The sequence below is a fragment of the Primulina huaijiensis genome, chromosome 3 (assembly GCF_012295235.1).
Source record: "Primulina huaijiensis isolate GDHJ02 chromosome 3, ASM1229523v2, whole genome shotgun sequence".
Lineage (NCBI taxonomy): Eukaryota > Viridiplantae > Streptophyta > Magnoliopsida > Lamiales > Gesneriaceae > Primulina > Primulina huaijiensis.
Genome location: NC_133308.1, coordinates 29,946,704 through 29,956,715, shown reverse-complemented (window position 1 = coordinate 29,956,715; position 10,012 = coordinate 29,946,704). Strand labels below are relative to the sequence as shown.

The 10,012-nt window shown below is 37.5% G+C and overlaps 2 protein-coding genes and 1 pseudogene across 4 annotated transcripts; 1 reads left to right on the top strand and 2 right to left on the bottom strand.

Annotated features, from left to right (window-relative positions):
• Positions 1 to 111: 111 nt before the first annotated feature.
• Positions 112 to 1,374, bottom strand: LOC140972682 (lecithin-cholesterol acyltransferase-like 1; annotated as a pseudogene).
• A 69-nt stretch (positions 1,375 to 1,443) lies between these two features.
• LOC140974575 (transport inhibitor response 1-like protein) lies at positions 1,444 to 3,603 on the top strand. Of its 2 annotated transcripts, none has more exons than XM_073438134.1 (3): positions 1,444 to 2,241; positions 2,425 to 2,980; positions 3,066 to 3,603. In XM_073438134.1, the coding sequence occupies exons 1-3, from the start codon at positions 1,697 to 1,699 to the stop codon at positions 3,348 to 3,350; spliced, it is 1,386 nt and encodes a 461-aa protein (XP_073294235.1). In that variant the 5' UTR covers positions 1,444 to 1,696; the 3' UTR covers positions 3,351 to 3,603. The 2 variants fall into 2 exon arrangements, with proteins under 2 accessions (XP_073294235.1, XP_073294236.1); XM_073438135.1 differs by having other exon boundaries at positions 1,446 to 2,241; positions 2,479 to 2,980.
• A 135-nt stretch (positions 3,604 to 3,738) lies between these two features.
• LOC140974574 (uncharacterized) lies at positions 3,739 to 9,895 on the bottom strand. 2 transcript variants are annotated; one of them, XM_073438131.1, is made up of 16 exons: positions 9,580 to 9,895; positions 8,444 to 8,514; positions 7,972 to 8,093; positions 7,714 to 7,773; positions 7,494 to 7,613; positions 7,292 to 7,417; positions 6,812 to 6,953; positions 6,445 to 6,615; positions 6,160 to 6,315; positions 5,953 to 6,059; positions 5,777 to 5,867; positions 5,333 to 5,474; positions 4,800 to 4,956; positions 4,559 to 4,675; positions 4,205 to 4,331; positions 3,739 to 4,120 (listed from the first exon to the last, which is right to left on the bottom strand). In XM_073438131.1, the coding sequence occupies exons 1-16, from the start codon at positions 9,674 to 9,676 to the stop codon at positions 3,878 to 3,880; spliced, it is 2,049 nt and encodes a 682-aa protein (XP_073294232.1). In that variant the 5' UTR covers positions 9,677 to 9,895; the 3' UTR covers positions 3,739 to 3,877. The 2 variants fall into 2 exon arrangements, with proteins under 2 accessions (XP_073294232.1, XP_073294233.1); XM_073438132.1 differs by having other exon boundaries at positions 4,559 to 4,669.
• Between the last annotated feature and the right edge of the window lie 117 nt (positions 9,896 to 10,012).

The window sequence follows — 10,012 nt, the reverse complement described above, 5'->3', positions numbered from 1 at the left end:
TGATCTTGTTGGATAAAGTATATTTATGTATTGAATTGACCATTTATATTGCAAGTAATTGTTTATTCCAATGTTTAATGAACATTTTGTAGTCTAGAATCACTATGTAACAGTACTTGAAACAAAAGAATCAGAAACATGAGAATTGATGGAAGAAATTTCTCCAATTATCTCATCAAGTGAAAACTATCATTGAGTATTTATATGGGTAACTTCAGGGATCTTCATCACCTTAAGGATCTGCTTTTTCGAGCTCTTCCATGTCGATTGGAACGCCCTTGTTAACCCGATGTCCTCACCTCGCTGCCAGTGATGCACGTGACCGGCACCAAGGGGGCAGTTAAATTCTCAACCAGAGGCAGAACCCGCATTTTGACTCCTGCAGTAAATCCAATATCTCGAAGAAAATGCGGGATGTCAAGCACGGTGTAGGAAGAGTTTGACGTGATTTCAAGTGGTTTAGTCTCGTTAAAAACCTTGGGAGAGGGCATGAGCCACAAGTTAGTAGCAGAACTTCTCTGTTGTTCCCGTACTACCAGTGGATCAACCAAAGGCACTCCAAATGTATTTCCAGAGGCAAAAGTGCACGTTTCATCAATGGTGCTGATAGTTCAATGAAGTGTTTAACGTACTTTTGGATTCGATTTCCGGTTAAGAAAGTGGAGAACAAAGAGGCCTCTTAAGCTATGTGATAAAAGAATTACCGGCTTCCCTCCATATTCGACAAGATTTCTAAGGTCTTCGAGGAATTTCGAACCAACTTTTGAGGGATGCCCTTCTGCAGCTAATGCATAAAGAAAATCGTAAGGTGCACCAAACAGATTTTTCCCACTCGCATAGCCTGCTTGTTGTAAAAACGTGACAAGGGGATCATCCATTTCCTGGTCATAATATAACATCATTCTTCTGTCGAAGCACTTGGCGGACGGTTTCAAAAGAACACTGGGATCGAACAAAATCCTGAACCATCCATCGCAATATATATATCCTTCTTCAGAGGAAAGAATCTGTTTTAAAACAAGCCTGCGGGCTTGTACTCTGCGGTCAATCTTGCTTCCAATTGGTTGCCGCCACTGCCTGGTGTCAAAATGATTGGATGCAGGTTATCTTTACCTGCAGATGCAGATGTGACGATTGCTCAACCTAAGAAGCGTCTTCTTTTAAGAAAAACGAGTTTATCATCCCCTGAATTCTACTAAAATAAAATCTTCTATTTTTATTGTTTAAAATTTGTATTGAAAAATGTCATTCTCAATATAACATGTTTCTTGGTCAATTTTTTTTTATAGCAAATTTTCATATTTTGGCTAGTTTCGATTCTCACTTTCACCGTGTGTTGTATTTCTTAAAAAACACAAATACCAAACCTTTCATACAACATGCATAAACATAAGCAAATAATTTCTTGCATCAACTCGACCAAAACTCACTTAATCCATCCAAATTGACGCCGCTAGTCAAACGGGCCACCCCCTACTTTTGTTTTAAATAATTTCAGGTGTCTGGGATTATTAAGTATAATCACGGCTCATTATATAAATTTGTATAAAATACATTATACGGTAAAGTATATCTGTAATGCTTTGATAATGGAAGCTCGGGTCTGGAATGGGATGGGGAGAGGGGTTATCTTCAATCATATTGATTAATCTGGATTGAAGAGGACGCTGCCGCCTATTCAGTCACTCACTGAGTGATGAGTGGAAGCTGGGACCATAGTAATCTACGTGAAATGTTGGAAGATAAAGGGCAGACGGCAACGGATGTGTCAATTCAAATGATGCCCAACCCAGATCAAGTTCTTGAAATCGTACTGGAAAATGTACTCTGCTTCTTGACCTCCAGGCATGATCGCAACGCCGCATCCCTCGTCTGCAAATCTTGGTACCGTTTGGAGGCTCTGACCAGATCCGAGCTATTCATCGGCAACTGCTACTCAGTTTCACCAAAACGAGTCACTCATCGTTTCAGGCAGGTTAAGTCGGTGAGTATTAAAGGGAAGCCCAGATTCTCTGATTTCAGTTTGTTACCGCGGAACTGGGTTGCGTATTTTGCTCCTTGGCTGGTTTCGATGGTAGATGTTTACCGTGGGCTTGAGAAGGTGTACTTGAAGCGCATGTACGTTACGGATAATGATCTTGCGTTTTTGGCTCATTATTTTCCTACCCTGAAAGACATCGTTTTGGTTTGTTGTGAAGGTTTTGGAACTAGTGGGCTTGCGTTTGTTGCCACTGAGTGCAGGTCAGTGGGTTCATAATTTAGATCCGATGGGGATCGTCACCATTTTTTCTTAGAAATCGTTGTGTCATTTCTATTCTGGCTTGTTAAAAAGATTCAATATTTTGGTTTTTAACTGAAGATATGTGATTTTTGCTCTAATTTTGAGTTTCAAATTAAGTCAAGTCTGTTTTTCGACTCTTATAGTGTGCTTCTTTCTTGGGTGACAAAAATAACGGAATTTCATTTTGTCCATCCCAGGAACATTCGGGTTCTTGATCTTATTGATTGCGATGTTTCGGATGAAGAAGAAGATTGGATTTCGTGTTTTCCTGACTACTCAACGAGTCTCGAGTCGTTGACTTTTGACTGTGTAGCATCTCCCATTAACTTTGAGGCATCGGAACGTCTAGTGATCAGATCACCTTCATTGAAGAAACTCAGCTTAAATGAATATATTACCATAGGACAGCTTTATCGCTTGATAGTTCGAGCTCCTCAGCTGACCCATCTTGGAATAGGCTCCTTTTGCCCCTCGGAGATTGTTGCTTATGGTGAACAAGAACCAGATTACGCGTCTGCCTTTGCTGTTTGTAAATCACTTGTCTGTTTATCCGGTTTCAAGGAAATTGTTCCTGATTATATCTTTGCCCTGATTCCCGTTTGTGCTAACCTAGTTACTTTAAATTTTAGTTATGCACACATCAATGCAGAACAATTAAAGTCGGTTTTGTGTTGTTGCATCAAACTCAAGTCACTCTGGGTATGTGGCTTTTTTCCTGTCATGCCAACTGCAAATCCAAGATTAGTTTCGGTTTGTTTCAAATTTTTATTTTATGTTCCTGCAGGTACTTGATTCAGTTACTGATGATGGGCTTCAGGCTGTAGTTGCAACTTGCAAGGACTTCCTAGAACTTCGGGTTTTCCCAACTGATGCAGCGGAGGATGCAGATGGCCCTGTGACTGAAGTTGGTCTCTTGGCAATTTCGGTAGGCTGTAGGAAATTGCAGTCTATCTTATATTTTTGCCAGCGAATAACCAATGCAGCCATAATTGCCATGTCAAGTAACTGTCCCGATCTTGAAGTATTCCGTCTGTGCATAATTGGAGGTTATAAATGTCACTATATTTGATCACAACTAGGGGAGCATGTACATCAAGATCCACTCGATTTCGTCTCATGGCATTCAGCTTTGAGAACTGATCGAGCTACATCAAGGTCCACTCGATTTCGTCTCATGGCATTCAGCTTTGAGAACTGATCGAGCTACTCAAACTTGATATGCATTTTATGTTTTATCTTCTTAATGTTATATTCTGATTTCTTTCATTTGTTCATTTGTTCAGCTGGTTTTATAGAAATCCGGAGGATGTAAATTTTTCAGAAAAATTCGAACTTGGGCCGAGTTGAGTTCTAGTTATCGTTTGCCCAGTCAGAGAGTTCAAACGGTCGTATTGCAAGGTCGAGATGAGCTGATATAATAATGCGACTCGAACCAAGTCTTGCAAATCTCTCGGCACTACATGGGAACAAGTTTGTATAATAAATTTTGTATCGCATTTGCTTATAATATCAACGTTACATTTATCAAACTTGATGAAGCGCAAGTATTTGCAACCTATTTGGTTTGGATGCAATTAAAGAACTATACGATGCAAATCAATAGTTGGAGGATGGAGCTTCAAACCTAATGTAATCATACATAAGCCCCTGGAAGGGACTTGCACTCCTTGGTTGGGTCAAGTATACGGTATTCTCCCCTTCAACAAGCGAGTCACCCTTTATATCTACATTGTACAGCCGGTAGAGCCCATGAACCCCATGCCTCGCAATGGCGTTGTCCCTTCCAATCAGACCAGTTGAAAATAATGGACGGTTTGTGTCAGGATTGTTGATTCGAACCTAAACAAAAAGAACAAGGGGAAAAATAAAATCTTCTTTTTACATGATCCAATAAAGCAACTGAAAATTCAAGACAAGTTGTACCTGGAGTTCAGCGAGAGAAGCTGATGCCAGTGCCACGCGAAGTTTATATGTTCCATTCTCGACAACAGAGTCAAGAGTGAACTTGATCTGCCAAGTAGTTCCTTGATAGGTGTTGTCTTCTTTCTTCCTGCACTCAAGAAGAATAAAGTACTTCTAAGGTGTATTGAAGCACTTCAACTTAGGAAGGTGACGAGGGGTACAGGGGCAAGAAAAGAACTGAACTATAGCTCTTGGATATAAAATAGTAGAATGTGACCTTGCTAATTTTCTTAAACACCAGAAAGTATGAGAGAATATTGCAATAATCGTTTCTCCACAATGCGCTACAGTAATAAGTAGAAAGGAAAAACAGACCTGTTAACATGTGCAAAAAACCAATCTTTTCCGTAGTCACTTTTTCCAATTGTGTACACCAAGTCTTGACTGGGATATAACTCGGAGTATCTATCCCACAGTCCATACTGCCTGAACCTGTAGCGTCAATTTACTTATCTGACGAATGATGCATTTTGAGATTCACAATTCTTCTCACGCACGAAATAAAGGAACCAAATGAAGAAAAGCAAAGGAGTTTGTTTCATGCAGAGTAAATAACCTGTCCGGATGATTGGCATAAAGTTTGTTGATGTATTTTGGGTCAGGATCGGGAACATAAAATTCAGCAGCAGAACGATCGGGAATGCCTATTTCCCACAATGTCAGGCCATCTCTAGGAGGCTCATAAACAATATCCCCCATGTCAAGATCATGACCTGCTTCATATATGGATCAGTTTTACACTTTTAACTTACCTTTTAAGTGTAAAAATTATTCTTGGAAAAAGTGAAGTAAAATTTATTGAGAGAAGAAATCAGGCGCTCTGTTTCTGAACAAGTGATAGTCAAGGAAAACATATATGTTAAGAAGTAGCAAAATAATACTCCGAAGCCATTGTTTTATCATTTTATCTCTTTTCACATTTTTCAGGAGTAATATTTCTGTCTCATTAACCTTTTCAATTCTCTAATTAAATTCTGTGTAAATTTTAAATCAATAAATAGTTTCAAAGACTAAAAAAATTTCATGATTTATTATTAAATCAAAGCCTTAAACATTACTTGATACGAAAAAAAAGTAAATAACTAAGACCTGGGGTAATGGTAATGGAACTTCCATTTCGATAATCTCCAATGAAGCCAGGGACCCATGCATATAGATTGTAGTCTCCAGTGCGAATATTGTTGATGGAAAAATAGCCATTCTCATCTGCTCTTGTCCAAAATTGATAGTCCTGTTGACAGTTAATTTGTTAAATAAGTAAAAAAAATGAAAAAGAAAAAGAAAAAAAAACTGCTCCTGGTTATATATTATTAACAATGAGTTCATTAACAGACACGGAGGTAGTAATTTATTTTTCGATTTCCTGTGAGCAAAACAGATAAATAAAAGTATCAGGAGGGAAACACATTTTACAAAGAAATCAATGGCATTAAACAGAAATAGAAAAAGAAGTTAGAAAGTTTGCTTCTATCGTTGGGGAACACCGTAGCAGCAGGAGGTTCAAGAACAAGATAGCAAAAACCTAATCTCCACCTTGCATTCTCTTTGCCAGGATCCCACCTCTCCTGGAGCAGCCAACCCAATATATGCACCATTTGCTGGAATATTATCACAGCTAACATACCTACAGACAGATACATAAATTGTCAAAATTTTCCTTATGTAGGAAACAATCCCAATGACAAGAAGTGTCATGAATGGTATATCACCTGTCTGAAACCAATAATTTTCCCCTGACATTACCACGATGGTCAGATGATTGGAAGTCCTCGGATGCTGGAAAAGTGTATGGCCAGCTTTGGACCTCAATTGACAACTGAAAAAGATTCATTCCAAATGTTTGTTCTATATACTAATTTGTTTTCAATGTAAAAATATGTTGGAATAGAATGTGAGATAATATATGTAAAACCAACCTGTTGCTTTGCATCATCCCATAGGCTTAACGGGTTCTCTCCATCCATCACAGAGTTAACATAGATGAAAACAGGGCCAAAAACCTTCTTCCACGGCTCGCCCTGACCAAATTTCGGAACCAGATCATCCCCAGCATAGTGAGCACTAAGAAACACCTGAAAAAAGGACATAATCACAAAGCCATCCATGGAAAGAAAAAAAATCACCAAAATTTTTATTTATATATTTATTTTTTGAGAATATCACCAGAAGTTTTATGCATATATCATATGGTTGAAACCTACAGCGAGGGTTGTGGGTCCCACATGGGAGGTAAGATTCTGTTTGAGAGGCCCGCCAGAACGGAACTCGTCACTGGGTGTGATCTGCCAGAATCCCACAGGAGGGTCTACCGATATCCAGCCATGGACCTTTAGGTCTTTGTTATCACAGGAGTACTGGTACTTGTCATCAACCTTTTTGAAAAACAATGGATTACTTCACGGTGAACTAGATTATGACTAACCAGATCCAGGTTCTTTAAATCCAAGTAAAGGAGAAAATTTTTAACTTCTTCTAGCAGTTTCACCCAACTAACACGGGTCTTACTACTTTAACCAAGGATCAGATTTTGCACCATGAAAAAAGAGAGGGAATGTAAATTTAACCCACTTCTCCTTTTAGCTTAGGATCCACAGGATTAACAAGAAGGACTGCTTCTGGATAGGAAAGGGGTTGGCCTCTTCCAGGTAATCGATCATCGGGAAGTGGCATGTCTCTTTGTCTGTTGTCTGCCAATGCCATGTAGTGAAACCTACACATTTTTCGATGATGAATGATGATGATTCATATGAACACATAATAACCTGATAAAGACAACACGAGAAAATGGGCAAGTCTGTGATTTCCAGTTGATACCATTAACTGAGTGGAATGCAATATTCAAAAATGCTGGAAGGACATAACCATTTGTTTCCTCTTTTCAATTTAGTGCAAGTGATTAAGATTTCTAAATAATAAAGAAGTCATAGCTGAAAAAATTTGCCAGATTTCATACAATGAATGTGCGTCTATGAGAGAAAAAAAGAACATGATGTTTGGTATGGTTCGAGTATGATTAGGAATAATGAGAAATTAGAAAAAGCTACGCACCTATCTTTCCGAAGTTTAAAAGCAATCCTAGTTTCACCAAGGCTGAAAGCTGGCCATTCCTTTGAGCCTATGTGTTCATATATTGCATAAGTGTAGAAGCCAGAGCAGCCTCGCAGCAAAATAAACCTACAACACCACCAATATGAATATTGAAAATGTATTAATCATGTTAATTCCAACAAGAAATAGTCTAGAAGCGAACCTTTTGTCTATATTTAAGGGAACAAGCCTGCCTTCGAGAGAGGGATCCCATGGTCTTGAGAAAGAAATCTCCACTTGATCCTCACTTTCCTTTATAACTGTGAAATTTGTTGCCTTGATCCTAAATTACACCGAAAAGTTCTAAAAATTCTTCGATTTTCCTGGAGCATAGAAGTTGGACTACTTTACCACATCACATGAAAAGAAAAAAAGGATCATACACTTCAAAGACTCCTGCTTTGGCACTTCCATCTAGAGTGTTCCACACAACATCCCAGTACCTGCAAATTCATTTAAAAATGACTTGAAAAAACAGGTAATTTAAACCCTCAGTTGTTGCTTCATGAATTGAATCAATATTTCAGCCTTCTAATCTTGATACTTAATTTTGTAAGGATGGATTTTTTCATTTTATTAGCGGAGAATGGTGATTTTTTTTTTTTGAAAAGTTGTTCAAGGGAAGTCATTGAGTCCATTACCCTCTGTTAGACTCATCATTGAGAACCTCTAGCAAATTGTCAATACTGTTGTAGCGTATTCCAGTAACAATTCCTTCTGGGTTCGATAATGTGACCTCAAGTATGCCATTGTCCACCACCACCTGCAAACCAATGCAAAAATATGTTACGTTGCATTCAAATTGTGGCTGCAAAGGACTGTTTCAGACCGGGCGCTCGATAAAAGGACATCAGCTTAGAATTTCAAAGGATGTCTTCTGAAATGGATTATTTAACCTCTTATGACATCTTTGTACTACTTGGGACACAGATTTAAAGACATTACTGCGTATGAGAAATATGCCAACTCCATATGCTTTGAATACCCAATGCATCAATTTATCTTAAGAGGAAGCCACAAAAGCAGTACCATCATTATAAGATTTGCAAAAGCATTTTTCAGTTAAAATACAAGCAATGATTGATGAAAAAATTGTAGAGCGGTTGTATATACATGACGATCTTGAATAGACAAATGAACCCCTAAAGGCGACATGGCTCCAATTCCACTATTTTGCACAACACCTGCAGTACAGAATTACGACTCTGAAACACAACAATGCCGAGTTTTTAGAAAAAAACAATCAAATATCCTATATACTAGTCCACATTCCTTGTCTGTACATTATATCGTCGAGAGAGAAAGATTAAGGTGAAAGTGATATTAACATCAACAGGCTACATATATACACAAGACTTCGCTTTCTCTTAACAAGAAAGAAAGCATTCTATCTCGACACTTTTATTACTTTAACTTTAGTAATATCCTTCCTTCTCAATCTTGTCAACTAATTTTTGGAGAAATTTGAATATTGCTTTAAAGAATAGCTAAAGATTTGTATTTCATACATAATGGGGGTATGAAAAGTGATATTCCATAATGTAATTCTCATGATAATATATTATGCAATTTGCCACATTTTTGTAATATCTCAAAAGGAAACGCTGTAATCTCATTAGATTGCGAAGACGTCAAATTGGATTACAAGATCAGGTTTCTAAATCTAAGTAGATTACAATGGCATAGCCGCTTTTAATTACATGAAAATTTTAAAAACACCAGGTGAAACAACTAAGCTGTGAAAGTGGGAATCTAAGGATAAATCCAACGAGTCACACAATTGTGACCTAAAACTATCAATAATTTCGAGATATATCATTCGGGAATATTATTTTCAGTAAATTATTTTTTCTTATTTGTATCATATATTCGTTAAAAGGTTCATTGCTTCTGCCATCAAAATTTTCCCTTCTTTCCATTAACGTTATATTTGCATTTTAGGATTTTGCCCATGGATTTGAAGTTCATCATCATTTTAAAGAGATGCAAATTCAACAAAAAATAAAATACGCCGATTCAAATACTTTTTTTAAAATCTCCTAACCAATCCGAAACTTCCTTCTCGTTACGATGAAATAAAAAGATGTAACATTGTCTTCTACGTATAAGTTTGGTCTGAAATAACTTTCTCACCTCCGAAGAGAAGCGATAATTATGTTATGTAATCTATGGGAAAAGGAAAAATAAAGATCCGAAAGAGTCTAGTGTATATGAACGTACAAGTTAAGTAAATCGAGAAAACTTTCTACCTGCAGAGTGCCCAAATACACATCCGCATAATTTGTTCAGTAATTTCCTGAATTTTCGTCGACCACCCATTTTTTCCATTCTTCCCTCCTCTTTCATTGCGGTGATCCAGTACCTAAAACTCCGAAACTCCCGATCATCATCATTGACTGCACTGCACTCCAGTGATTTGAACTGCGAAATAACACATCGTCATGCGCCGTAATCCGGCAAATAAATCCCAAAACACCTAATGATCACTCGATCTTCTGAGGCATGAGGACGACGGAGGCCGTGGCGAGAATTCGAAGGATGTCCAACGATCTGAAGAAATATTACTTTTTTAACTTCCAAATCTAGTATTTGACAATTTAATAAATAATTATGTTAAATTTGATATTTATATTTTATTTTGTGTTATTTATATATTTGTAATTTATACATCAAATTTATTTA

Coding starts and splice junctions, on each gene's coding strand:
- LOC140974575 (XM_073438134.1), top strand. CDS start 1,697: ATGAGTGGAAGCTGGGACCATAGTAATCTACGTGAAATGTTGGAAGAT. Junction 2,242..2,424: donor TTTGTTGCCACTGAGTGCAG/GTCAGTGGGTTC, acceptor CGACTCTTATAG/TGTGCTTCTTTCTTGGGTGA. Junction 2,981..3,065: donor TCAAACTCAAGTCACTCTGG/GTATGTGGCTTT, acceptor ATGTTCCTGCAG/GTACTTGATTCAGTTACTGA.
- LOC140974574 (XM_073438131.1), bottom strand. CDS start 9,676: ATGAAAGAGGAGGGAAGAATGGAAAAAATGGGTGGTCGACGAAAATTC. Junction 8,515..9,579: donor TGTATTTGGGCACTCTGCAG/GTAGAAAGTTTT, acceptor TCTGTACTGCAG/GTGTTGTGCAAAATAGTGGA. Junction 7,614..7,713: donor AAAGCAGGAGTCTTTGAAGT/GTATGATCCTTT, acceptor GGTGTAATTTAG/GATCAAGGCAACAAATTTCA.